The following is a 27,796-nucleotide window of genomic DNA, read 5'->3' on the forward strand; positions in this document are numbered from 1 at the left end:
CCTGTCATCCCTCCTCCCCAGCATCCTGCTGCTGAGAGCTGGGCGAGCCCAGGCGGGCCTTCCCGCCGGACCAGCCCAGACTTGAGCGTCAGGGCCGTGCTCGAGCAGAGCAAACGGCAAGTGGGAGCGTGTCAGGTTGCCATCGCATGCGCCAGGCGCACGGGGACGGGCTGTGGACCACACCGGGGACACCCACCAGCTGAGGTACCGCTCCCATTCCTTGTCCCCCTCCCTCTTCCCAGATGCGCGATCAAAGCCGGGATGTGTGCGGCGAGGAAAGGAGCGGGGACCCTCCCGTGCCCCGGCACAGCACGGGCAAACCCGGTGCCACAACCCCGGGAGGGCGGCAGGGGATGGGCAGCCCCTGAGTGTGGCTGTGCCGGGAGCAGAGCCTGGCACTCCTCGGCTGTGCCTGCGCGGGGGTATCTCATGCCTGGGCTCCCCAGCGTGGTGAAGCATGAGTGGGCACTGGGAGCTGCTTCATAGCTACTTCTTGGCTCTGTGAGTGTGGCATCCTGGCAGCACCAGGCACCTTTGCTGGCACCGCATCGCAGGGTGAGAGCAGAGCCCCACAGGGTTCCACAGGCTGTTGACGATGGGGTGGGTGATTTTGGGGCCATCCAGGTGCTGCCCCAGCACTACTTGCAGTAGGTGTGGGGCAGGCACTGTCCAGGCTGCTCTCAGCCCTCCCCACTGAGTGCCTCTTGCCTGGCCAGGGGAAGAGAAGCCCTGAGCCTGCTCAGCCCCAAGGGCGGCACCCGTGCCCCGGGGGTGCAGAGCAGGTCTGCCCGGCTCTGCCGGCTTTGGGCGTGCCCGAGTCACCGCAGCCCTGCGCTTCCCAGCTCTGCAGGCGCCTGGCTCGCACCCACAGGCATCCCGGGCTCAGCTGCCAGGGCTTCAGCAGCGAGCAGGGGGAAGCGAAGAGCATCACCCAAGAGACGGTGACAGAGTCACTGCTGCCACTCCTGGCTGTCCCCCAGCCCAGACAGTGTGGCTGTGCCCCGCCTTGCAGAGGGGTGACATCCCCCACTGCCTGCATGCCCTCCCCCCCTGCAACAAAACGGGAAGAGCTCCAAGGTCTGGAAGCGTGGGGCAGGAGGCAGCAGCGGCGCTGGCAGGGCTCCACGTGGGAATCATTAAACACTTGCAAGAAGAAGCATCCCAGTGCTCTAGGCTTTAGGGCTGGAGAACCTTGGCGTGTGAACCTTGCAGAGACAGAAGTCCCAGCAGCACCTGCATCCTCTGCAGGCTTTGCCCTGGGAGCAGCCTGTTCCTCTTGTTCCTCACTCTCAGCCCCAGGCAGCACTAGGCACCTCAGAGGTGGCAGAGGGGAGAAATCATGGCCTGAGGCAGTTCACAGTGCTGGTGGGCACCAGGAGATACCAAGGGACAGGGACTGAAGGGATGTTGTTGTTGGGCTGAGGCAGGACAGGAGCCCCAGAGCTGCTCCCAGCCCAATCCCGGTGGCACCAGTGCCCCATATCATGGGACCCCTGGGCACATGTTTTCACGGGGTGCCAGGTTGGATGCACAGGGTCCTGCCCAAGGACGGATGGCAGAGCTCCCATGGGGCTGCACATCCAGACAGGGGTAGAGGCTCCTCTGTGCAGTGATTGCATTGCTCACAGCACCAGGTCATGGCTGTGCCCTCTGAGTGACAGGTTGAGTCCCTCTGGGAGCGTCCTTACCCACATGCTGTCCTCCAGCAGGGACCCTGCAAGGCTCTGCCCATGCCCACCTCTGGGAACATCACTTGCCAATGTCACCTTGCCAGACCTTGTGACACAACTGGGACCCTTGGATGCCACAGGCACACACTCTGCTGCCCACCCTGCCCACCCTCACCCCAGCAAGTGCTTCCTAGGGAGGCGCCCAGTCCCGCCAGGCGTGTGGGACCATGCTCAAGCCCAGGAGATGCCTCAGTGGGGACAAGCCCAGTGCTGCCAGCTCTGGGCACCTGGAGAGGAGGCCAATGCATGGAGTGCCAAGGGGGTGGACCCTGCTCTGCTTTGGGGTTGGAACTGCCCAGGAGGACAGCCTGGAGCCTTTGCCAGGCAGGGCCTTTACACTGTGGCTGTTGTCCCTTAGCATAAACAACACCTGACACCACAGGGATGGGCATGTTGTCAGGGGTCCCCTTTCACATCTCTGCTCCTGGATGATCCCTCCAGGGCATGGGGCAAGGACGGTCTCCCATGCTGGGGCTCTGCCCCTTGCCAGAGGTGGTGGCTTGACTGCACAGTGCCATGGTCTCACAGCTCCTAGCTCTGGCCAGCCGAGCTCTCCAGTCCCCGCAGTCGGCGGGACATCCCCACCCCCCTGCGCCTTGTGGTAGCATTCGCTGCTTCGCGGAAAATGTGATGACTCGGCAGCCTCTGAGTTTCCAGGCCTGGTTCCAGCTGCTGGGTGGAGAAACCTTCTGCAGTCGTCTTTGGGTTTGGCACAGCTGAAGGCTACACTGTTGGGGGGACCGAAGGGGAGATCTGGCATCCCCAGCTCAAGGAGGACCCTCTCTCTCGCTGTCCCTACCTGTGGTGGCATGGTGTCACGGGGGTGAGGATGGAGGCAGCTTCTGTCCCCTGTGGAGGCTGCCAAGCGCTGTGGCACCAGGGACGGGGCCTGGGTTTGGCTCCCAGCAGTGCTTTGGGCTGTTTCCACTGCAGGCACAGCCCAAACTCCCTGAGCTCAGGGAGCACAGCCACTGGGATCCGAGGTTAAATAAGTGGGGCTAGTTTGGAGGTGTGTTCCCATGGCAGGGGGGTGACAGCTGTGTGACAGCAGTGTGCCCTGTGACGGGTCACCAGCAGCATGCAGAGGCTGAGAAACCTGCTGGGACACCTCCTGGCCCATGCTCAGAGGCCAATCCCATCCTGGTGGGCAGCAAGGCATCCCCCAAGGCCATCCTCATGCCAAGTGGGGAGTCACCTCTCCTCCTGGATGGGGAGATGTGGGGCAGGGGCACAGCATGGCAGCAGGATCCAAGGGGACAGAGACACTGTGCTTCAGGAATCCCTGCTTGGCTGCCCACCAGAGACCAGGGAGGGTAGAACAGACCCTTTGCTCCCTGGGCAAGCCAGTGTCTGGAGAAACTGCCTCGGTGGGGGAGTTGTGCCCCCACCCAAGGCTGTGACAGTAGAGGTTGGTTTCCAACAAGCTCCAGAGATGCCACATCCCACCCTTGTGACTCCATCAGAGTGGCTGGAGGTGGAGATGGCCAGCTTTGCAGACAGGCTGGTGCAGGGGCACCAAGGCTGTGCCCAGGCAGGTGCAGTGAGTACACAAGGGCTCAGCTTCTCCCCAGCTGGGCAGGGCAGGCACAACCCAACTGGAGTTTCCCAGGACTCCAGTGACTGGGTTTGCCCTCCTGCTGGCCTGGGGCTGCTCTTTGGTGTGCTTTGAAGCTAGAGGAGCCCCACCTTGATGCTGCAGTCTGGAAAAACCTCCTGTCTGTGCCACTACTGAATGGGACACTGCCTTTGACACTGGGGCATGCAACACTTCTTTGCAGGGTTTTCCTTGATAATCAAGGGTCCCTCCCGCCCCATGCCCCTGGATCACAACCCCCAGCCCACTAAGGCCCTCCATCCTCACCCCCAACCCCTGCTTCATCAGCCAGGGGCTCCTCCAGTTCAGCTCTGCCATCACCTGCCATGCTCCAGGGACACCACATCCACATGATCCCCAGCCTTCACTGCCTGCACTGCCTCTGCCCCAGCCATCCTCCAGGTGACCCTCCAGGCTGCTCATGGCAGCAAACAGCTCCATGCTCCCCATCCAAAGTGGGATCACCTCTGCTGACAGCCTCTACCCTGCCATGGACCCCTGTGGGGACATCCACCGAAAGCCTCTTTGCAAATGTGTCTTGGGGACCAGCCAGCTGTAACCTCCTCAATCCCATTCTGGGCCCCTGGGTAAACCTGGCAAGCCCTCGCTGCAGCGGGGAGCTCCAGCCTCCTCCCAGCTGGCTGCAGCCACCCAGCTCTGGAAAGGGGCCTTTAAAAACAGTCCCCAGCCCACTGGAGACAACAGCAGCCAACTCCAAACCTCCCCTCGCCTGGGTCCTGGAGGGGCACCCCCTCCCCATTCATCTCAGTGGCTGGAGGACGTCACCCCCAGTGCCCCTGAGCACCCACCTTGCACTCAGCTCCCTGTCACGCCAGTGTCTGGCAGCAGGGATGGGGGTCTCCAGAGCTGGCTGTGCACTGGTTCATGGGTCAGCCCCATCACCTCAGGTGCCGGTGGACCTCAGCCCCAAATGCTTATTTCCGAGAGGAAACCTTGGGGACTTCCAAGAGCCAGAGCTCTTTCCCGCGGGCATCCATCTGTGGGAGAGGGTGCAGCCATGGCATTTTTTGCATTCAGCTCTTGGAGCTGCTGGCATTAAGGGTTAAAAATCTTGCGTGTGCTGAAGCCAAGGCATCACATTCTGCTGCCTCCCTGATCTCTGTGTCCCTCACTGCTGGGCTGAGCTGCAGGGCCAGGGTTCCTGTACCCTCAGCCTGCTCCAGGCAGGGACTGGACCTCTGCAGAGACGTGACTGTGACCACGGACCCGAACTCCTGGCACCAGTCCCATTTGGCCAGGACCTGGGAAATTAACTGTCACCCATGCAAAGTGAAGGGGCCTTGTGCTCTCTAGCCCCTTTCCAGCTGGGTCTATCAGCCTGGGGGCTGCCAGAAGGGTTGGGGAATGGACCTGGGGTTGGAGATGGGTCCTAGACCAGGTTCCTTGCGTCCCACTCGCTTCTCAATTGTGTGCAAGAGCTGGGGCTTTCCATGTCTTTGTCCAGGCACTGTGGGTTGCTCTGTCTATCACAGATCCCACTTGATAAACCTCTGAGGTTTTTGGCAAGGGATTCTGCTGTTCCAAAGAGCAGATGGGGGATGTGTCCCACACTGACAGCTTGGTGGTTCAGAGCAATGAGCAGAGCTTGAATAGCTCCTGTTGGTGGCCGTACTGGCTACTGTGACAGACTCCCACGGCCACAAAGGCTGCACTGGCTTCCGGACTGATGCATCACTGAACCTCTTCCAGCACTGTCCCAGATCTCCAGCGCTGATGTGAAGCCAATGGCATCTCTGCTCTGAATCAGAGCTGGCATCCTGCCATGCTTTGCACAGACACCGCACAGCACTGCACAGCACAGCCCTGCCCGCAGCTGGGCAGGCACAGACTGCTCCCCACAGCAACTCCCCAAAGGACAGTGCCCACACAGCCCGGGCACAGGGCACGGCTCACCCCAGCCACCCCCTCAGATGGCCAAAGCGTGGTCCAGGCGTCTCTGTGCTCGCGGGATGCAGGGCCCAGGAGCTTCACAGTGTGCACCCCCTGTCCCAGCCTGCAGGCCGCTGTGTTAAGGGCATCGCACAGAGACACCCCCCAGTCCCTGCCCCTCGACGTACCCAAACCCCCGTTCCACAGCCGCAGCTGCGCAGGAATTAATGCACACGGAGCTGAAAGCGCGAGCACAGAGCGAGCCCAGGGTGCACAGCACCCCGCGGCCACACTCGTGCCCTCGCTCCCTCCAGCATCGCAGCCCAGCCATGCGCCCTCCTCCCCTCCCTCCCCGCGCCGGGGGCTGGTTCGGGAGCTCCCTCCCAGCCCGGAGCCGCCGTCAGTCCCGTCCTGTCTCCTCCCCTGCCGCTCCTCCCGCTCCAGCTCCCCCAGCTCTGCCGAGCTCCTGCTGATGCCAGAGCGGGCTCCAGCCCCGCAGAGCCCCCGCGAGCCCCCCCGCCCCAGCCCCCGGCCGGCAGCTCTGCCCGCAGCCCGCACCCGCCCGAGAGTCACCGCAGAGGGACACGGACCCGCGGGGACAACAACAAATGCGCCCGGCGAGAGGCAGCCGCCCCCGCTGGGCTCCTCCCGGGCCGGAGGCGAGCTCTGCCCCTGCCCAGGGACAGCGGGCCCGGCCGGGGTGCAACGCGCTGCCTGGTCCCCAGTGATGTCATCTTGTCACCCGCGCTCGGAAAGCATGTGGGGACGCGGCTCCGGGCTGCCGTGGGAGAAGGGGCTGGCTGGGGACAGCCACTGCTAAGACGCTGACCCCACCCCCGCCAACTTGTCATCCCTCTCATCTGCAGCCACCCAGGTCCCCATGAGGCCACCGCTGCTGCCGCTGCTGGTGCTGTGGGTGCCGCGGCTCCCGGGGACCCCGGCAGAGGTAAGCGCTTGGCTCCCCAGCCCCTCTGGCTCCGCAGCTCTCGGCTCCCAGCTCGCGGGGGGCTCCGCACAGCCCTGCCCCGCCGGGGGCACCGCTCCGGGCTCCTCTCACCGGTGCAGCTGCGCCACATCAGCGGCGTTCCCGTTCCCGAGCGCCGCTGCCCCCCCGCTGCCCCCCTGGCCGCAGCGCCCGGGACCGCAGCGTGTCCCCGCTGCCATGGCTGCGCGGATCCTCGCCCGGGAATGGCCCGGCTGCTGTTCCCGGGGGTCCCCCGCCCCTTTGTTCTCCTCTCCCAAAAGCCCCGCAGTCGGTGGGGAGCCAGGACGAGTCTGCCCGTGGAGCCGAGGGGAAGGAACGCCAGGAAGACGATAGCTTTTTGCGGGACAAGGAGTGGGCAGAGACGTTTCCTTTAACACGGGGGGAACTGACGCCAGCCCAAAGCAGGGCACACCCTGCTGGGAGCAGGCTGCGAGCAGACGGGTGTCCCCGCTGCCGGGGGAGAGTACTGGGGGCTCCGGGAGCTCTGTGCAGCCCACGGGGGTCTGGGGTCCCTCCATCCTCCCCCCATGGTGGTGGGAAGGAGATGTGCCTGTACAGGGAATGAGATTGCCAGGGCCTGTCCAGAGCTCACTCCCTCCCTCTCCAGACCTCCCTGTGCCCTGGCTGGTTTGGGGGGGTCTTCCCCTGTGGGCATGGCCTGTTGGTCTGCAGCCCCAGGCCCCACATGAAAGGCCAGGGCAGCTCACAAGCTGCATCTGCTGAGTCTGTCTCCCTGCCTTGGCTAGGGGAGGCAGGGTGACAAGTAACACAAGCTCTCCTGGGCAAAGGGGTTGCAGCCCACAGATGCCATGTCAGGGTGAGACTTCTGCCTGGCCAGCCTGACCCCTGGCCTGGCACAGGACACCTCTCCCAGGCATTGGTCTCAGCTCAGCCCCCCTCACTTTGCCCCTCTCTCACTTGACACCTTCAATCCCCCAGGGTGAGGGATGCAACCAGACAGCACAGGCATGGCTGGAGGGACAGGACACACGTGGTGACAGAGGTAAGTCACAATCCCCAGCCTGAGGAAGGAGGGATGGTCTCTGTGCCTGGAGCAATGAGATGAGCAGATGTGCTAGGCCAGGACTCTTGAAGTTGAGAGTAGCTTTGTAAATACTCTGCTTTGGGCTTACTACAGGCTGCAGATCATGGCCAGGGAGGGGGAAGAGTCAGCCCCATCCCCCTCCAACAACCAGCCATATGGGGGGCACTGTGAGAGATGGACAAGGCTCCAAGCTCTCTCCTTCCACAGAGCATCAGGTGGGTTCAGCAACAGCACAGACATAGGTGCCCTGCTCAGAGCCCCTGCAGTTGCCCAGGCAGGATCATAGTCCATAAGGCAGCTCCATGGCTGCTGTGGGCCTGGAGCCAGTGTGGTACCCACATGGCACCAGCCTGTGCCAGTGAGAACTCTCCTAGATGAACCACAGGCACCTGTCAGGGCACGAGGTGTACCTGGGTGAGGCTGTCTGTGATGTGGTTAGTGGAGCTTACCTGTGGGGTCAGGGGCCTTGTGGCCACAGGGTGCCTCTTGCCCATTCTAGGTACATTTGTGCTGCAGATGTGAGGAAGGTGACAGAGGGAGGCAGGCAATGAGGCTGGTGGAAACCCAAGAGAAGCAGAGAAATGTGGGTGGAGAATTCATACCTTCATAAATAAGATAAGAAAGAGCCTGCAGTGACAAACGATCCCTGCTTGAACTCCACAGGGCAGGGCACAGTCCCGTGGGCTGCCTAAGGGAGGAGGTCAGATGTGCCCTCTGCTCTGGGTGTCTACTGACAGGGAGGGGAGCCCAGGGCAGCTGGCCCAGGTATAGACACCTGACCCATGGGCACCCAGCTACATTCAGCTAACCCTTCCTGAGCAGTCTGATCCTAAATCTGCACTTGAACTGCTCAGGGATGGCGCTGCAAAGGCCTTTCCTAGGGGCACTACCTGCTCCTATTTGTGTTCATCTGATGTCCCCCGGTCCTTTTGCCCTTGCCTGCTGAGTGAAGCTCTCAGCATTGCAGCAGGCTCCAAACCACAGGATTGCATGGAAGAGAAGTGGAACATAGTTCTGGAAGTGTTCAGATCAGTGGGAAAGACACACACAACTCCTGAACTGTGTCAAAGGTGCCCCTGCCCCGGGCTCACCCCACACTGCTCCTCCCTGACTGTGTAAAGGCCACCCCTGGGGTGACCTCTGGGGCAGTCACTGTGCTTGGTTCAAGCTTTCTTGCTGCGCCAGACCCCACGTAAACCTGTCACAACATGTTGCACACCATAAATTTTAAGTGCTGATTATTACACAAATGTCGTACTAGCACTTAGAGCTGTTCTGTCCTTTTCCAAAGGCTGAGAGCAGTAGAGAGTTCATGGATGTGGGACTTGGGGACATGGGTTAGTGCTGGACTTGGCAATGCTGGGGAAACACTTGGAAGGCTTTTCCAACCTTTGGAAAAGTGATTCTGTGACTCACAGCTAGGCTGGGGATGGGGGTGCCTGAAAATCTGCTAGAGGCATTGGGAGGCAGACATGGAGCCTACCCAGGTCAGCTGCCAGCTTGGCCCTGACAGACAGGTCGTGTCTGGCTCCTGTTGTGTAGATGGTTCCTCAGCAGCTCAAAGGGCAGGGACTCAATAGCAGTTTTGGCCACTGACCCACCAATAAGGCCAAGCCCTGTACACCACTTCCCTGTCCCCAGATGCTCTCCATGGGGATGCCACAGCGCCGGCCCCGCAGCCCCAGTGCACTGACCTCACTGCTGCAGCAGGAACACCTCAGCAGGGCCTGCAGCCAGGCTGGCCCCACATTTCCTCCACATACACAGTGTTTCACCTCTACCCTGGGCAGAACAGGAGGGACTCAATGTCTGGGTCCCCCCAGAGGAGCCTTTGTCCCCCAGCTCTGTCGGACCCCACACAGAAGCAGAGACTGTTGCAGGGAGCATAATGGCCCCCCTGCCATTTCCATCCTGCCCCCTCACTGGCCACTGTCTTGCTTCTCTGTGGACACAGAGCCCTTCAACATGTTTTCTGGGGGCTCAAGCCAATCCAGGTGGCAAGCAGTGGATTATACCCAGCCAGGGAACTTCTCTGCCTTAAATCAGGGCTCTGGACAAAACACACAATGAACTGAAGCCTTCTGGTCTTTCTCCAACGGAGCAGATGCTCCACACTTCGGAGCATCTCTTTCACATCTCCCTTTGACCTCAGTCCATGGAGGTTTCTGAGCACTCTTGTGTTTTCCCAAAGGCTGTTCAGAGCCCTCGGTGTCGGGGGGCCTGACCAAAGCAGGACAGCGTCCGTGGTGGTGGCTGGTGCCCGGTGTACCCCAGCGAGGGTGGGTGGGCTGGGAGCTGGCTCTGCAGGCTCCTTGTTGACAGTTTTGGATTTGCCTCTGCAGGCACCCTCCTGAACGTCAGCGTGAGTGACCATGGCCGGTCAGACTCCCTCCTTGTGTCCTGGGATGAGCCAGAGGAAGGTGCCAAGGGATATTCGCTCGCCCTCTCCTCCCTGGAGTCAGGCAGGCTGCTGCAGAATGGGTCTGCTGGGCCCAACACCACCAGCTTCTGGTTCCACGGGCTGACCCCTGGCACACGCTACGAGATTGAGGTGACAGCCACGCTGGCCTGCATGGAGACTATCAGCCAGACCATCACAGCTCAGACAAGTAAGGGCTCTACAGGGACTGCAGAGGGTCTCAGGGCTCCTGCCAATACCATTGTGCTGCTTTGGAGGGTGCCGAGCCCAGGTCTGTTTGGAGTCCCGCTAGTTCGTGGGGAGGTTGGGCTTTTCCTCACTTCCACCAGAACTAGGGTCCTTTTGTGGTCCCCAGAGTCCCAGCGGTCATTCCCTCATCCTTGTGGAGGAAGGGTCCTGTCCCTGCACCTTGCATGGGCAGGGTTTATGCTGTGTCCTCTCCTAAAATAATGTAGCTAATGATGGACCAGCCCCTAATGTGGCCAGCAGAGAGCTGAGGGGTGGAAAATGTCATGCCTGGAGGTCTAGAAAGGTCTATGAGAAAGGAGCATCTGCTCTACAATTTTGGCACATCTCCATCATTTACAACTCACCCCTCAAGTCTTGCTCTGCACCCTCCCTGGCTGATTCCAAGGTCTAGGGAAGGGAACAGGGCTGGTGGCTCAACAGCTCAGGTGAGGATGGCAGCCCTTGCCTGCACCTCTCCAGAAGATCCTTGAGTAAAGCAGTGCAGGTTGTTGCTGGGTATCTGTCGAAGGGTCCTGGTGTGACGGGGGGAAGGAGGACAAATGACACACACGAGGATGGTGAGACAAAGAGATGTCTGCCTGCTCAGAGCAGCAGGCAGCCTTTTATTAGCTTCTCCTACTTCTACTTTCTCACACACATAACACAAACATATTTCTACAAAAATACTGAGGAATGCGCACCTGCACTTCAGCCACACAGCTCAAGGCTGTGTCCATGGGAACTATCTGGTTAGCTTCACTGCTCCCATGGAAAACGGCCCAACACCCCGCAACACTCCAAACTCTTCAAACTTCAGCTGTGGGGCTGTGACTTCACCCCACAGCAGGTGAAGGTGGAAAACCTAGAAAAGGAGGGTAGAGCTGAAGGAGACTGGACAGCGGAAGGGCTGGTGTCAGGCAACAGTGAAAGGAGCAGGAGCTGGTTTTCATGGGAAGGCAGGTGGCAGGACCCACAGGGCCAGCAGGAACAGAGGACCTGTTAGCAGATGAGCTCCCAGGTAAGCAATGATGGCTTCACTGTGTGTGTTGTCCCTGACTAAGCCTCCCCGCTCAGTTCAGAGTAACTGCTGAGGCTGATCCAAAGGGGATGGTGCACCCCACACCACCCATGGGAGGTTGGTGAGAGGCCAGGGAGGTGATAGGGCTGTGCTTGGGGGATCCTTGCTGGAGTCCCACTGCTATGGAAGACAGGCCGAGAGAGCTGGGGTTGTTCAGCCTAGATAGGAGAAGGCTCCAGGGTGACCTTAGAGTCCCTTCTAGTAGCTAAAGGGAACTTTAAAATAGAGAGAGAGAGGGACTTTTTACATGGGCATATAGTGGCAGGACAAGAGGGAACAGTTTTAAACTGACAGAGAAGAGGTTTAGGTTAGATATTAAAAAGAAATTGTTCACTGTGGGGGTGGTGAGGCTCTGGCACAGGTTGCTGTGGTTGCCCCATCCCTGGAAGTGTCCAAGGCAAGGCTGGATGGGGCTTGGAGCCACCTATTCTAGTGGAAGGTGTCCCTGCTCATGGCAGGAGGAGGCTGGAACGAGCTGAGCTTTAAGGTCCCTTCCAACCCAAACCATTCCACAATCCTCGGATCGGATCCTGTGGAGCTGGCTGCCGGGACCTCACCAGGCAAAGGCCAACGTTCCACCAAGCCTGTGAGACAACTGGCCAGGTCAGGCACTCCCAGGCAGCCAGCCAACACTGTCTTGTGCCATGTCATGTGTGATGCAGGTCCGTCACCCGTCCGCAACCTGAGCCTGAGCAGTGGCGGGAGCTCGGCCTCGCTGAGGGCGGCCTGGGCGCACGGCCCGGGGCAGCGCGAGGGCTACGGCCTGGCCCTGTACCACAGCGACTCCCAGGCGCTGGTGAGGAACGTGTCCATCCCGCCCAGCGCCTCCACCTTCCTGTTCGACGGGTTGCTGGCCGGCAGCGAGTACGCCTTGAAGGTCAGCACGCTGACTGGGTCCAGCCAGGCCAGCACCAGTGTCCACCAGTGGACAGGTAGGGAGTGATGGGTGTGCCTGCCCCAAGGGGGAAGGGGTGGGAGAAAGGCAGGAGGCACGCAGAGCGTGTGCTTGCTGAGCTCGCAGAGGTGGGGAGGAGGCTTGTGTAGGATGGCAGCAGCTGAGCGTGTTTCATGTCCCCGCTGTGAGAGCAGTGTCTGGGCCAAGGGGGAAACTTCACACCTTGGGCCTGCCTTGCAGTGCCCACAGCTTGGGTTTGTGTGTTCCCGAGGGAGAGGGGCAGTCTGGTGGGTCCTGGATCTCTTGGCTAGCGAGAGCTGCAGGAACGCTGCATTGCCCAGGCTGCCACCCCCTCAGCCCTGCAGCCTGAAAGAGCATGACAGCATGGAAGGACCTCAAGAGCCCCCCAGCCAACCTGGGAGGGGACATGAGAGGGACATCCCTCAGCCGACTGCTGCCAGACCTTCAGCCCCCATGCCATAGAGAGCAGCTGTGGTCATAGTGGGCCCCTGGGAGAGAGGAGGGTCCAGGGAGGCCCAGCTCCATTGCTGAACTTCGCTGCCTCCTGCTCTTCCCCTCAGCTCCCTCCATCCCCACCCAGCTGAGGCTCAGCCCGGGCTCCAGCACCAGCCTCGTCGCCTCCTGGGCAGGGGCTGCGGGGGCTGCCTGGCTGCACCTGGAGCTCCACAACCTCCTCACCCAGACGGTCACCACGACCCTGTCAGCCAGGAGGGGCCTCACCAGCTACACCTTCCAGCATCTCCACCCCGGCACCCAGTACTGGCTGGGGCTCAGCGCCACAGCCGGGCCCTACACTGCAGTGGGACCCAATGCCACTGCCTGGACATGTGAGTATGATGGCCAGGGACGGGGGAGGACCGTGGTTGCCCCGGCTTTCTCCCTGTCTCTGGTCCAGCCTCTGAATCCGAAGGTCTCCTGCCAGAGCCCTGGGTGCACAGGGTGATTCTGCTTGGACTTGGCCTAAAGCCACTCCAGGACCCAGCTCTGGGACGCTGCTGTACTGGGGCCAATGAATCCCTGCAGCAGGCGGATTCCCAGCGCTGGCCCACTTTCTCCCTGGGTTGCAGTGGGATCAGCCTGTGGTCCCTCCCCAAGAGCAGATCCCACTGGTGTTCAATGCAGCTGGGCCTGGGCTCTCACTGCCTCAGGGCTGTACAAGGGCTGCAGAAAAAATGAGGCAAGAGGACAGAAGTTGAACTAGTTTGAACTGGAGGCTTCTGGAGGGCCTTATAAAAGAGCAAGAAAGACTTTTTACATGGGCAGACAGTGATAGGGTTTGAGGGGAATGATTTTAAACTAAAATAGGAGAGATTTAGATTAGATGTTAGGAAGACATTCTTCCCTCTGAGGGTGGCAAGGCCCTGGCACAGGTTGCCCAGAGAAGCTGTTGCTGCCCTACCTCTGTAAGTGTTCAAGGCCAGGTTGGACAGGGCTTAGAGCCATCTAGTCTAGTGGCAGCCCTCCCAGAGCCTGCTATTGCACCATTCCCCCATCCTCCTCCTGGCTCTGTCCTCAGGCTGACAAGGGCCCTGAGAGAGGGGGACTTCCACCACCACAGCCCTGGTTTGTTGCCAACACCACATCCATAGCACTGCAGACAGTTCCATTCCCAGACTTCCTAGCCCAGATGTTCCCAGGAGAACCAGGGGGGAAATGAAGAGGGCAAGCCCAGCCTCCTGGGCAGAGCAGATTCACACCAAACGCTGAGGAAGCGCTGGCCCTCAAATGATGGAGGTGCCAAGCTGCAGACCCAGAGCTGCTGTGGCCAGTGACTCGTCCTGGCCCTGGTGAGGCAGGGGTCAGACATGTACCCTGGGAGGACCTGGGTGCCACCAGGTGTCCAGACTCAGCTTCTTCCTGCTTCACCTGGGAAGCTGGAGCCTGCTCCCTGCTGACTCTGCAGCTGGGATTTTGGAAGGCCTCTGCAGCTGGTTTTCTTCTGCTGTGAAGTGAAGCTGGTTCTTGCTGTTGCTGTCTGCAGCTCTGACCTGCTCCACTGAACAAAATTCCCCTGTGCCAGACACACGAGCCAGGGGCATCTGGCCAGGAGTTCAGTCCAGGCCAGTTCCTGAGAATATCAGCAAGCTCATGGTGGGATGAGAGTGGAGTGGAGCGGACTTTTAGGAATTTCCCAGAAGGTTTGCCAGCTTTGTCTGGACTCTGCTAGTCCAGGAATGCTTGTGCTGGGGAGTGGAGACGGCATGGTCCAAAAAGATGTCTAAGGCTGGACATAACCCTGCAGGGAATGAGGCCCTGGGTTGCGTGGGGTACAGAGCACCCCATAATCCTGATGCACACAATCCCATTCCCTTCCAGATCCCTTGAGCCCTGGCAATGTGACCCTGAGCAGTGCAGAGGAGCAGAGCTCCTTGCAGGCTCGCTGGAGCATCCCAGTGGGACACAGGGACTTCTACCTGGTGATGCTGCGAGAGGGAGAGGATGGTGTTGTGACGAGGAACATCTCCGTCGGCGGGGACAATGGTCACGTCACCTTCCATGGGCTGAGCCCTGGGAAGCAGTACTCTGTCCAGGTGATGGTGGTGGCAGGGCCATACCAGGCCTCAGCCTTCAGCACAGCAGCTTGGACAGGTGAGCAGAAAGCCCATGCAAGTCCCTTGAGGCCATTCCTGCTGCCTGATGGAGGGGCTGGTGCCTGGAGGGGGGCTGGGGATGAGCAGGGAGATTGTGGCAGGGACAGGGCTGTGACCTGTGGCACCTGGTCTCAAGAGTAGGTTGTGGGTCAGAGCGGCAAAATCTGCCTCCCCACAGTTCCTGGTGAGGGTGGGCTCAGAGATGCTGGGCAGGCTTGTGCCAGCAAGTTTCAGGCAAAAATCAGGACCAGATCCTGCTCAGTAGCCTCTGGACTCAGTGTTTGGCAGGTTCCAGGCAGCTTTCCCCCTTCCCCTACTGCAGCTGGGTGGGTGGGCAGGGAAGCACCACCAGCCCCCCCAGAGCAGCATCTCCCTGCACCCAGTCCTTCCTGGGTGACTTGTGGAGCCACAGTTAGTGCTGTCCCAGAGCTGACACCCTGGGAAGAGACAACTGGAGCTGTGCACAGCATGGGGAGGCACCCACCATTGTGCTGGGGGCACTAAGAGCTCTTCCTGCAGCCAAGTCTGCCCCCGTATGAGATGGAGACAGCTGCAGTGTCACAGAATCACAGAACTGTTAGAGCTGGAAGGGATCTCTGGAGATCATCTAGTCCAACTCATCTGCCAAGACCAGGTCACCTAGAGCAATCTGAAAAGCAAAAAAAAAAATCTCGTGAAAGCAACCTGCCTGCCTGATGCACTACCCCGTGCTGGGGTGTCCTTGTCCTTGCAGAACCACTAGCACCATCTGGCGTGAGCCTGTCCAGCCAGGGCAGCCCCCACAGCCTGCTGGCCAGCTGGGAGGAGGCGATGGGGGAGGGCTATCTGCTGGCCCTCAGCCCTGCCGAGTACCCCGTGAAGAACAGCTCGTTGCTCAGGGGCGTCACCAGCTTCACCTACGAGGGCCTCCACCCTGGCACCCTCTACACCTTTGAGGTCAGCACCGTGGCTGGCCCCTACACATCCTCACCCCAGTGCGTCTCCAACTGGACATGTGAGTTCCACAGCCCCGGGTTCCCACCGGATCTTGCCCTTCTCCTTGATGTTGTGCCTCAGGGCAAGTGACAGCGAGTGTCTTCTGCAGCTCCATCCAATAACTGAGCAAAAGGCTCAGGAGAGGCAGAGCTGCTGCTGGATGTGTCTGACCCTGCTCTGTTTCCCAGTCACCAGGCACAAGGGTCAGCAGAGCCCAGTGCCCTCCTCCCCCTTCTCCTTGGTCTATCCTCCCGTGGCACTGCTCAGGCTGCCTCCACCTTGAGCCACCTCTCCACCACCCACCACCTCGTCCAGCACCAGAACAGTCCTCTCTCTGTGCCACTTTGAACTCTATGCTGGCCCAGTCCCTGCCAAACTGATGTCAGCAGGGGTGACGGTGGTCAAAACACCTGGATGTGGGTTTTCCCAGGGAAAGGGCTTCACTTTGGGGTTTCACTTCTGCTGAGTGACTCTGGACCTTTCCTTTTCTAGACCCTTTGCCCCCGGAGCAGCTGACCCTCAGCAATGGGGGCCACAGCACCTCTCTACAAGCCTCCTGGAGAGCACCTTCCTCTGGCAGCACTGGCTACACAGGGACCCTCCTGGAAACCAAGTCCCAGGAGCGGATCAGGAATGTGACTTTGGGGAATGACTGGACCAATGTGACCTTGGAGGACCTCGTCCCCGGGCGACAGTACACACTGGAGGTGGCTGCTGTGGCTGGACCTTACAGATCCCCTGTGCAATCAGCCACGGACTGGACATGTGAGTGTGACAGTCCTACCTCACCCTACTGCAAATTTCAACCATGTTCTGCCCGTGACAGCAGAACCCAGCATAGGAGCAGAGGGTGACCCATATATGGGGAGATGGGGAACCTGGGACAGGGGTGCATAGCCAGACAGAGTGAGAGGACAACTGGAGCTGCATTGAGCCACGTTGGACCTAAAAGGGTCTGCAGTGCAGGAGGAACCCATTACTGAACAGAAAACATTTCCAAATGTCACCCAGGGGAATGGGGGGACCTGCTTCCCTGTTTGCTGCGGAGCAGGAGCTCTGGTTGTTCTGGGGTTTGATGTGCCATGGCTGATTCCTGACCTAACCCCACCAGGTGCAGGCAGTGGAGCAGGACAAGTGTGTGCAGCTCCAACTCCACACCACAACCACCTCTCACTGCCTGGGTGTCTCTTTTCTCTCAGACCCCCTGGCTCCGGCTGGCGTGACCTTGACCAACACCCGGCGCCCACTGGGGCTCTCAGCCTTCTGGGACAAGGCTGCTGGTGATGTGGACCAGTTCCACCTCCAGCTCTACAGCAAGAGCCATGCAGCACAGAGGAACATCTCAGTGGGGCCAAACACCCACAACTTCACATTCCTGGGGCTGTCCCCTGGCACTCAGTACTTCCTGAAGGTGACCGTCCTCAGTGGCCCATACAGATCCTCATCACACTTTGCCACTGAGTGGACATGTGAGTGAGAAGTATTCCCAGTCTCCTGCAGGGATGGGACATCCTGGCACTGCCTGCAAGAGTAGCAGTGACAGGGACTTGTCTGGGTGGAGGGAGGGCTCCACTGGGACGTGCAGGCTCCCTGTCTTGGGAATCAGAGCACATGTCACAGGCTGTGTGGTGGCTGTTGGGCCCCAAAAGACCCTTTTCCCCAGCTTAGGTTTTCCCCAGTCAAGCTGGGGATCTCAAGGCCAGCCAGGGACTGGTGGAGAGGGATGTGAGAGAGGAAGCACAGAGACCTGTATGGGCTTTCTGCTCCCTGTCCATGGAGCAAAGCAGCCCAATGGGAGCTGAGTGCTGTCAGCACTTACCTGCTAATAGCACCCTGGGGACATGCACAGGCAGGTTGGCTTCCTCCCAGGAGAAGAGGAGAGCTGGCAGTCAGCTGCCACCACTCCTTTAGCCCTGTGCAGAGGTGCAGGCTGTGCCCTGGCTTCTCCAGGTGGCTCATCCACCACTTCATGGATTTCATGCTGTGCTTTCCTCCAGATCCACTGTCTCTGGCTAATGTGAGCGTACGGCCTGGCCGGAGACCCCAGGAGCTGCACGTGAGCTGGGTGGAGTCCGGCGGTGGCAGAGACCACTTGGTACAGCTCTCGGTGGCCGAGTCCCTGTCCGTCATCAGGAACGTGTCTGTGCCCCGTGGAGTCACCCAGCTCGACCTGGAGGGGCTGGTGCCAGGGTCCCGGTACCGCGTGGAGATCATTTCTCAGGCTGGGCCTCACCGCATCTCCTCGCAGACTGCCATTGGCTACACCGGTAGAAACACAGCTCCCCTGTTCCCATCCCCTCTCCACCTCTGGCACCCAGCCTGGCTCTGACCTGGCGAGGGGCTCGGGACCACAAGGAGGGTCCCAGGGCTGTTCTGCAGGAGAGTTCTGAGACTGTGTCCCTGCAACCCCACCGGAGCCTGTCTCCTACTCAAGGTGCTGGGTCTTTTGTGGGACCTTCTCTCATCCTGAGCCCAGCAGCTCAGTGGGTCGTGCTGTGAGCCATTGGGACAAGGGGGACTCAGGCCGTGGTGGGGGTGCACTGTTGTCACCTGGGACACAGGGAGCAGCTTTGACCTGGGAGCAGCCTGCTGCTCTCAGCAGCCTTTAGATAGTGTGCTGGATGCCCACAGTCCTTCAGCTCCCAGCTTCATTCCCAACCTAGAGTCCGTCCTGAGCACCCCAGGTTTGTCCCCAGTGACCCTGTTTCTCTCCCACAGTCCCACTGCCTCCTCGCTCCCTATCTGCCAGCCCTGTCAGCACTGCCTGGGCTCTGGCTGTGCACTGGGAGACTGCTCCTGGGCAGAGGGATGGATACCTGCTCAGTGTGCTCGAGGAGGGCTCTTCTGCACCACCAAGGAACCTGGAAGCAGGGAAAGACAGCACCAATGTCACTGTGCCACAGCTGGAACCAGGAACGTGCTACCTTGTTGGCATCTGGGCAGTGGCTGGACCCTACCGCTCCCTCCCCAGGAACATCACCAGCTGCACAGGTCAGCATGCATGACACCCAGGGGTGACGGGGTAGGAGCACTGTGATGAGCTCTGGAATGGGATGGGATCAATGTTGGCACCCAAAGAGGGGAGGGGAAGGAAGGGAGGGGAGGAGAGGAGGGCACCCTAGCCTGGTTCCTGGTGAAGCTGAGCTGTAGTCATGTCCTGTGTCTCACACCCTCTTTGTACCGAGATGTCTGCTTGTTCAGAACTGGATCTTTTTCTCTCCAACCGATGTGTCTGTTTTTCCTCACAGTTCCTGCAGCCCCAACAAACCTGAGCCTTACAAACCCAGGCAGTTCCTCAGAGCTTTACACATCCTGGAATAAGCCCCCCGGCAGGAGGGACCACTACCGAATTACCCTGTATAGCCTCAGCACCCAGAGCAGGGTTCAGGTCCAGACCTTGAGTCCAGATGCCCAGAACATCACCTGGACTCACCTGGAGGCAGGCAGCAGGTTTGCTGTGCAGGTCACTGCTGTGAAAGGCTCGTTAGAAGCCTCTTCCATCAACGTCACCCAATGGACACGTGAGTCTGATTGGTTGGGTTGGGCATAGTGCTCCAGTGTGCCCCAGAGCCCCCCTCCCCCTGAGCCTTGCAGAGCACCCACTGCCACCTGCCCCATCCCAAACCATCCCTGCTGTGCCCCAGAGCCTCCACCTGAGCTTTCCAAAGCATGCAATGCCACCTTCCCCATCCCAAGCCATTCACACTGTGCCCATAGCTTCTATGTAATGGTCCCACCTTTCTGCTCACTGTCCTTACTCCATCCTTGACACGGAGCCAATCCCCCCACCCCCCTCAGAGGCTCAGGGTATCTCCCCTGTCATGTCCAGCTGCAGACCCCAGGGATGCTGCGCTCAGAGCCATGTGCCCTGCCTGCCTGTTTGTGCCCAGGCTCCTATTCAGAGGATCTCTGGGCTGACTGTCTCCCTGTTGCTTTCCAGATCCCTTGGCCCCTGTCAACCTCACCCTGGGCAGCCCCTCAGCCTGGGTGCTGTTGGCCTCCTGGGCAACAGCAGGGCAAGGAGCAGAAGGCTTCGTGGTGGATGTCTATGACACAGCCTCTGGCACTCACATCGGGCACACGGTGCTGGGAGGCAACGCCAGGAGTCACATCTTCAGGAGCCTGAGCCCTGGCACCCTCTACAGCGTGGCAGTGAGGGCCACAGCTGGGCCCTTCCACGCCAGCGCCCCCAACCTCACCCACTGCACACGTGAGTGTGATGCTCTCCTTGCAGCCAGGTGTCCTTCACCAGACCTTTCCTTCCCAGTTTGGTCAGAGGCTATACTGGTGCAGCCTCCCTGCTCTCCTCTCCCACCCACGCAAGCACCCAGTGCTTATTCCCTGCCTGGATGCATCATGAGGAGCCTGTGCATGATCCTGTACCACCCCCATCCCTGGTAGCCACCCACAGCAACCCACAGTCTCAGGGAGGAGGCAGCTGCCACAGAGTCAAGGGCACAGCCAGCCCATGGGACCTCACAGAGCTGACCCAGCTCCTGCAGCACAGCCTTGGCACAGACATGGGGCATCTCCTGTCCTTCAGCTCAGATGTGGCCCCTGGCAGTGACTCGTGCTTCCTCCCCAGGTCCGCTGCCCCCGACTGCCGTGCGCTGGCTGAGCACGGGACACCCCGACAGGCTGAGCGCGGCCTGGGGCGCCGCGGCCGGGGGCAGAGAGGGGTACACACTGACCCTGTTCCACGCACGGCCGGGCACCGTGGCAGCCACAGCCTCGCTCAGGAGAGATGCCCACAACTTCACCTTCACGGGACTGGCCCCAGGACACGAGTACTCCCTGGAAGCCAGTGCCACAGCTGGACTGTACCAGGCAGCAGCGCCCAAAATCAGTGGCTGGACACGTGAGTGACCAGAGCAGTACCCTCTGCAGAGGGGTGGGAGATGTCGCACCACTGCACAGTCCTGGAGAGGGCTGGGATGTTCACTGGGGACCTGGTGCCTCTGGAGATGTGCACACACATGCACAGGGGTGACACACAGCAGTTGGTGCAGGGGCACACTGTTACCCTCATGGCATGTGGATGTTCACCTGAAGGCTTGCACAAGCTGATGATGTTTAGGCTTGACATGCTGATGACACACAGGGCTGCCCAGCTGTGTCCCCTGCCCATGCTGACCCATCTCCCCATGTACAGGAACACAGGAGTGTACAGGTGACCTTTTGTACAGGTGACCTGTACACTCCCTGTGTACAGGAGACTCAATGAGTCTCCAGCAGGTAGAAACCACATTACCATAAAGGTTCATGAAATGAATCAGTGTAGTACAAGAGGCCATTCCACAGTCCTCCTAGGAGAATGGGTCTTTGCTCTGGAGATGAGCTAATCCAGCACTTCTACCCACCTAGAAAAATTTTAGGGCTGGGCAGAGTACAGAGGCTGTGCCAGCACTGCCTGGGCCCTGCACTCCAGCTGGGTGCAGGAGCACACGGGTGCATGCAGCGAGGGTGAAGGCATTCCCACTTGGCTGAGGGCTGAGGGTGGCCTGGGTGAAGAAGGGTTGACATGTGAGGGACCAGCAAGGGTGAGCATCGTTAAAGCTGAGGTGGGATGGGGACAGAAAAAAGAGGATGAGGAGGCACGTGCCAGAGGGGATCTATGAGTCCTTGCCCTTGGGGACCACCTGTCCTGCTGCACGATGTCCCATCGAGTGTCTGTTTCCTCCTGCCCGGGGTGCAGTCCCTGACCTCAGGTCTGATGCTCCCCAGGTCCACTGCCCCCGACTGCCGTGCGCCTGCTGAGCACGGGACACCCCGACGGGCTGAGCGCGGCCTGGGGCGCCGCGGCCGGGGGCAGAGAGGGCTACACACTGACCCTGTTCCACGCACGGCCGGGCACCGTGGCAGCCACAGCCTCGCTCGGGAGAGACACCCACAACTTCACCTTCACGGGACTGGCCCCAGGAAGCAAATACGTGCTGGAGGTGGCGTCCATGGCTGGGCCCTTCAGGACACCCGCAGGGAATGTCAGCAACTGGACATGTGAGTACCCTTTTGGGGGGCACGGGTGCCTCGCTGGGCAGTCAGGAAAGCTCATGGCAAAGAAAACTGACCTTTGTGGCAGCCCCCAAGCCCTGCCTGGGGCATGTGAGTGCCATGGCACTGAGCAGAGCTCTGCCCACCCTCATCACCAGCTCCACCAGCCTGGGGGAAGGCAGCTGGAGCTCCAGAGCCATGCTTCAGGGGAGAGCCACAAAGGAGGGAGCATCAGATGGGGTATTCACCTTCCCCACTCCTGTAGCTGGCTGTGTGTTCCCTCCTCAGCCCTCCTCAGCCTGATCAGGCAGGCACAGAGAAGCCCGCAGAAGCTTTGAGCTGCCTCCAGGCTGGTGGGTGCAGCCACACAGCCGAGGCTAAATGCCCTGTCCAGTGTGGCACATCCCTCCTGATGGCACTGCCAAGAGACCCAGGCAATGTCCTCAGGCCCTTTGCTGACACGTCTCCATCCTGTCTCTCCAGACCCCTTGGCACCCCGTAACGTGTACATGACGAACCAGGGGTATCCCAACAGGCTGAGCGCGTCCTGGCGAGCTGAACCCCAAGGACAAGACAGTTACAGGCTCCTCCTGTATCATTCAGGATCAGGTGTTTTGGCAGCCAATGTCTCTGTTGGGAAAGGCACCAGCAAGTTCACCTTCTCTGGCCTGGCTCCAGGACACAAATACCTGCTGGAAGTGGTGTCTGTGGCAGGGCCCTACACAGCGTCCGCGGGGAACATCAGTGACTGGACAAGTAAGTGCCAGAGCTGCAGGTCCTGCATCATGCACGAGGATCAGCCTTCCCAGCTGGGTGGGCTCAGCACCTGGAGTGGGAAGGGGCAGGGACATGGCCAGAACAGCTGCCTGGGAGCTGTAGGATCAGAGAATGGTTTGGGTTGGAAGGGACCTTCTAAAGGCCATCTAGTCCAACCCCCCCACCACTGACATCTTCAACTAGATCAGGTTGCTCAAAGCACTGTCTGACCTGATCGTTAATATTTCCAGTGATGGGGCAGCATGGCATGGCATGGGGTGGGATGTACCACCACAGCAATGGGATCATGGGCTGGGCAAGCCCCTGGTGGAGGGGAGAGCCAGGCAGTACTGCTGGCTGTAGGAGAGCCTGGCAGCCACAACTGCTGTTTCAGGAGGAAGACTCTGGGCTGTGGTCCTGCTGGCTCCTCCAGGAATGGGTGGCTGAACAAAAGCACGGGATCCCATTGCAGTAGAGCTGCTCTTGTAGATGACACCCACAGCCTGGGAGACCACGAGACCTAAGCCAGGGGATACACCCCACCATCCCCACTGCTGTTCCCCCAGGCAGTCAGAAAATTCCTGGCATAGGGAATAAGGGGAGGATGGGCTATTTTTTTTGTTTTTAAGGAATGTGGAAATTGCAGATAAGCACAATAAGCCTTTTCATGTGCTTGTCCCCACAGTCCTTGCACTCTGCTTGGGGAATCCAGCGGTCCCTGCTCCCACGCTCAGCCATCCCCCAGCAGGGTGCTGGAAGTCATGTGCAGAGCCCTTTGGGCAGGTCTCTAATGAAACTTGCTCATTAGCTAGAGGAAGAACCCATCCCCTCACACTCCTCACTCTGCATGTCCTCCAGCTGCCAGTTAAAGGTCATTTCTGGCAACCAGCAGCAGCAAGAATGTTATCACTGAACATGTGGAGTCTCCCTGTTTGTCACCCATCTCCTGCTTGTGCCTCTGTAGAATGGAAGGGAGCACATGCATGTAACTCTCGTTGGTGTGTTTTTTGTTGTAGCCCCCTCAGTTCCCAAAAATCTCTCAGTGGTGGCTGAAGGGAACAACACGATGCTTATCTCCTGGGGCAGTGTCTCTGGACAGCAGGACGACTGCCAGCTGTGGCTGCGGGACCCCCGGAACAGCTCTCTGCCCTGGCGGCACTCCCTGGGCAGGGGGCAAGTCCAACAGCTCCTCCAGGGGCTGATCCCAGGCAGGAACTACTCTGTGTCCTTGAGCTGCGTGGCTGGGCCGTACTGGAGCAGCACCAAGTCCTTGGCAGTGCCAATAGGTGGGTACACACTGCCACGGGGAGGGAGCAAGGCAGGCTGGAAGGGGCAGAAACATGTGAGTGGCCTCAAGACTGGATCACCCCTTGGGTGTCAACAGAGGCATGGAAAGTGTTTATTGTGGGAGATAAGGAAAGCCAGCAATGTGACCCTCTGGTAGCCATCGGTTCTCTCAGCTAGCCCCATGACAGATATCTCTCATCTCCTGTGAAGCAAAGCAGACTCTGCAGAGATCTCCACTGGTTGACTTCTCCTGTAAGACACCAGCTCAGGCCCTGGCCCATTCCTATTGTCCTGTGGCCCATGGCACAGCAGGCTCCCAGGTCATAGCTGTCCAGCTCTGCTCCTCTCACTGACCTCAGGAGCAGATACCAGTGCGGGTCCAGGTTGACACAGGGGTAGAAGTTGGGATTTCCCTGATCCAGTGAGTGCAGAGCCTGCCCTATCTCCTCTGCAGAGCCAAACCCCGTGGAGGATGTGCAATGCCTACCACAGTCAAGGAGCCTTTACTTGAACTGGACAAGCTCTCCTGGAGATGTGGAGGCTTATGAGGTGGTGACAGAGAGACTCTCTGATGGACCTCCCACCTCCAAGTACATCATGAGCATCCCTGTGAACGAGGCCAGTTTGGAGGGGCTGGAGCCAAACTCCTCCTACCAAATCATTTTGAGTGCTGTGGGCATGAACACACTGAGGAGCCAGGCTGTGACTCTGCTATGCAGCACAGCAGTGGAGGGTGAGTCTCCTTTTTTCCCACAGCCTTGCCACAGACCCCAGGAGAAGACACCCAGTGTTGCTGCTGGGGACTCTTTCAGGTGCCTGTGAGCCCCACATGGTCCTGCACTGACCTGCAGTGGGCCGGGGCTCTGGCAGTGCTGCTGGGACCAGTCACAGGCTGAGCAATGTGTGGTGGGACTGTGGGAGCAGGGACAGGCTAACAGGCAGTGCTTGCTGGTTCCTCTTCCAGCCTTGCCTCCACCCCTGCGTGCAGACGTCTTCCAGGTGGAGTCCAGCTCCACAGTTATCATTTCATCCGACCTGTTCAGTGAGGAGAATGGCCAGATCGAGTATTATGGTGTCATTGCTACCACTAATGACTCATGTAAGTGTCCCTGCACGTCCCAGTCTGCCCCCAGTGTCTCCCTGGAGGGCAGCTGGTTCCCTGGATGTCACTTTGGGACTGCCACTGTCGCCTTGTACATTCTCCCCCAGTGCTGAGGCCCACCCAGGAGATCATGTCCAGCACGTGGTATGACCACTATTATGGGACAGAGGACTCCTACCTGGCAGTGCTCATACCCAATCCCTTCCACCAGAGGAGCTCCCTTGAGACCTGGAGAGTGCCAGTGGGAACAGAGGAGTGCGGCCAGTCCAGGGCAACGTGCAATGGGAAGCTGAAAGCCGACAAACAGTACAGGTGAGAGATGTCAGCATCCCTGCTGAGGGGAAGGGGCTGGAGGAGAAAAGGGACTGCATGTGTCCCTGCAAGGTGCCACCAGCAAACTCCATGTCACCTCACCCTTGTACCCCTCAGATCCCCAGGGGCTGTTCCACCAAGCAGCGTTTGAGGGAGGCAGGGGCTGGCAGGCAGGGAATATTAGGCAGTGTAGTGGGCAGGGGGAGGGAGAGCTGAGGCTGCCAAGGGCTGTGTGTGTTACCTCGGGAGCTGGGAGGATGTCCACCCTCAGGATAGGAACTAAACCAGATGTTGTTCTTTGTAGAATTTTTGTCTGTGACTCAGAGCCAGGTGCAGGTGGCACAAAAATAAAACCAATTCAGAAACAGTAGTTTGAGTGGTGCCTACTCAGCAGGAGGCTCAGGGGTTAGGGGTAGAAAACACTCAGGCTAAGGTCCAAGTTCCCTGTGAGACACACAAACAGATCCAGTAGTCATAAATTCAGAATCTTATTGGACACTAAATAGAATCCAGGAACATTAAGGTACATATTTTGTTACAGGGTACCTTTAAACATTTGATTTTAAATCAGGTTTTCCACTACTAACAAAGAATATCTTTAGCCAGTCCCATTAATTTAGCAGCTCACAGTTTCATCAAGTGGTAGGCATTTCTCCGATCCTCCAGAATCTGGAAGGTTGTCCCATTTCAGTTTAAAGAAACTTGCAGCAAGGGTGGCTGACAGGTCACTGAGAGGATTGGGAAAAGAAAATGAAAGTCTGTGAGACAGCGTGTACATGGGAGAGCTTCCCTTTCCCCCGGGAGTACAGGCAGAATTAAATCTAACCATAAGTTTTGTGGTGAGTGGGCAGAACTTACTGCTTCACCCCTCAGCCTCAGGTCTGGGGGGATAGAGAGGGGACAGCTGGGGTTGGAGAGGGGACAGCAGGGCACGAGTCTCAGACCGAGGTCTGTAAACAGCCTCGAGGGGACTTTAACAACAGCACAACCACACCAGCACACCCCTCCACACCCGGGCACTGCCGAGCCAGGCTCAGGCTCTGTACCTGCCCTCCCTCTTCCCAGTTTTCACTCCAACACGGACCTCCCGGGGAGCAGCTCATTCAGGGCCATCAGGCTATCATTAGTCCACCTACTATGATTCAATAACATGTACTTAACTGTCCTGTTACTCAGGACTACGAGATCCTTTCGCACCTCTTCACAGCTTGCTTTCAGTTTGGCTGCCCTAAACAATCTGAATGTCCTCAGTACAAACAGCACTCAACCTAAATATCCTAAATAGCCAACCTGAATATCTTCAGTACGTGCAACGCTCAATCTAAGTACCTAAAGATCCTCAGCAGACTGTGCTGCTCTCCTAATGATTCGGAGGGCGGTGAAAAGCTGGCAGCCCATCCCCACCCAGAAATTTCACCCTTGTTTCCTGTGTTTCAGTGAGTTCTTTAACCACAAGCCCTCATCTTTCACGCCATGGCATCTGCAGGCTCACTTTCCAAGGAGGTCAGTGCCCTGGCAGCTGGGTACGGGGGGCTGCCAGAGGGGACCCACACGCAGCTCTACAAACTCCTGGCTGCTAAAATCCAAAGCTACCTTTGAAAGCCTTGGCTTGCATTTAGGGCACAAGAAAACCTGTCCTTCCAAGTCACCTGCTCAGGTCTACGGAGCTGTGGGGATTGGTGTGCCCGCTGCCAGGAGAGGGGTGAGGGGCAGATCCCCACAGAGGACACACCAGCCACTTCTGCATGTGTAAGGAAGGATCTGGGTCAGTCCTCCCAGGTGGGGTGCCCCTGTTTCAAACAGAGCTCAGCTCTTTCCAGTCAATCCAGTTAATCAGTCGACATGAACTAAAGTGTTTTTCCTTATTTGTGTCCTAGAAGAGACCAGACACTTGTCTCTGCAGATAACCCTTTGGAGGAGAGCTGCTTTCCATTTGTGCTTACTGGACATTTTGTCATGTTCTCCCAAGTGGAACAAACTTGTACAAGAGGCAGAAAAGGGAGGAAAGACCATTTCCACACATCCCCTAAATTCCTAACAGAAAACCATCTTCTTCCAATTCAGCATTTCAGGACAGAGGCAGTGGTCCTGTTCCCCCAGGTCCTCCCTGCTGCGTGCTGGGTGCTGTGCTCAGCTCAGGCTGCCCCTGACACAGGACTCTGCTTTGCCCTAGGTTCAGCATTGCTGCCTTCACCAAATATGACCCAGTAGCCCCTGCAGTGGCATTCACCATGTTCTCAGGTAAGACAGAGAATGGCATCTTCCCTCCCTGGCTGTGTAGGTTAGAGGTAATGAACACCCCGACAGTGGCCAGACAGAGGGAGCTCATAGGCTGTAGCAAATATAATAAATAGAATAAATGCAGCCATATATCATAGAATCACAGAATGGTTTGGGTTGAAAGGGACCTTAAAGCTCATCTTGTTCCACCCTCTGCCATGAGCAGGGACACTCCAAGCCCTGTCCAACCTGGCCTGCAACACTTCCAGGGATGGGGCAACCACAGCTTCTCTGGGCAACTTGTGCCAGGGCCTCACCATATTCATTGTAAAAAACTTCTTTGCTGACTCTTCCTTCTCTCTTTTTAATTCCAGCTGCTGGATCTGGTGCAGATACAACTCCACTCTCAATGCCAATAATCGCTGGAATCATTGTAGGATTTCTCCTAACACTTGCAGCTATTTTTGCTTTGGTTTACTGGAAACAGCTCAGAGCAAAGAGGTGAGCATGAGCCATATCTTACCTGCTGAGTGCAGGCTGAGATACCCAACCTTCACTGTCGAGCCAGGAGGAGAGCGGGGACAGGGTTTAAAAAACATTTAAGGTGTGGGCTGGTGGACTTTTGCCTGGCAGGCTCAGAAGCCAAAGGCAGAGGGGAGATGGGAGCCATGCCTGCC

At 58.7% G+C, this 27,796-nt stretch overlaps 1 protein-coding gene across 4 annotated transcripts in view; it reads left to right on the forward strand.

Moving 5' to 3' along the window:
- Nucleotides 1–5,640: 5,640 nt before the first annotated feature.
- LOC135402706 (receptor-type tyrosine-protein phosphatase V-like) overlaps nucleotides 5,641–27,796 on the forward strand; it is a 34,994-nt gene continuing 12,838 nt past the window's right edge. The window contains exons 1-22 of one of the 4 annotated variants that reach the window (XM_064636095.1): nucleotides 5,641–6,160; nucleotides 7,139–7,202; nucleotides 9,587–9,853; nucleotides 11,632–11,901; nucleotides 12,446–12,712; nucleotides 14,202–14,474; nucleotides 15,210–15,470; nucleotides 15,944–16,216; nucleotides 16,651–16,920; nucleotides 17,449–17,718; nucleotides 18,170–18,442; nucleotides 18,700–18,972; nucleotides 19,392–19,661; nucleotides 20,037–20,309; nucleotides 21,176–21,448; nucleotides 21,926–22,198; nucleotides 23,215–23,484; nucleotides 23,940–24,218; nucleotides 24,450–24,584; nucleotides 24,695–24,899; nucleotides 27,073–27,140; nucleotides 27,494–27,620. In XM_064636095.1, the coding sequence (XP_064492165.1) occupies nucleotides 6,095–6,160; nucleotides 7,139–7,202; nucleotides 9,587–9,853; nucleotides 11,632–11,901; nucleotides 12,446–12,712; nucleotides 14,202–14,474; nucleotides 15,210–15,470; nucleotides 15,944–16,216; nucleotides 16,651–16,920; nucleotides 17,449–17,718; nucleotides 18,170–18,442; nucleotides 18,700–18,972; nucleotides 19,392–19,661; nucleotides 20,037–20,309; nucleotides 21,176–21,448; nucleotides 21,926–22,198; nucleotides 23,215–23,484; nucleotides 23,940–24,218; nucleotides 24,450–24,584; nucleotides 24,695–24,899; nucleotides 27,073–27,140; nucleotides 27,494–27,620 (5,000 nt within the window). In that variant the 5' untranslated portion in view covers nucleotides 5,641–6,094. The remainder of the gene's footprint in view (nucleotides 6,161–7,138; nucleotides 7,203–9,586; nucleotides 9,854–11,631; nucleotides 11,902–12,445; nucleotides 12,713–14,201; nucleotides 14,475–15,209; nucleotides 15,471–15,943; nucleotides 16,217–16,650; nucleotides 16,921–17,448; nucleotides 17,719–18,169; nucleotides 18,443–18,699; nucleotides 18,973–19,391; nucleotides 19,662–20,036; nucleotides 20,310–21,175; nucleotides 21,449–21,925; nucleotides 22,199–23,214; nucleotides 23,485–23,939; nucleotides 24,219–24,449; nucleotides 24,585–24,694; nucleotides 24,900–27,072; nucleotides 27,141–27,493; nucleotides 27,621–27,796) is intronic. The other 3 variants (XM_064636093.1, XM_064636091.1, XM_064636092.1) reach the window with 3 other exon arrangements.

This window comes from Pseudopipra pipra, chromosome 25 (genome assembly GCF_036250125.1).
Source record: "Pseudopipra pipra isolate bDixPip1 chromosome 25, bDixPip1.hap1, whole genome shotgun sequence".
NCBI lineage: Eukaryota > Metazoa > Chordata > Aves > Passeriformes > Pipridae > Pseudopipra > Pseudopipra pipra.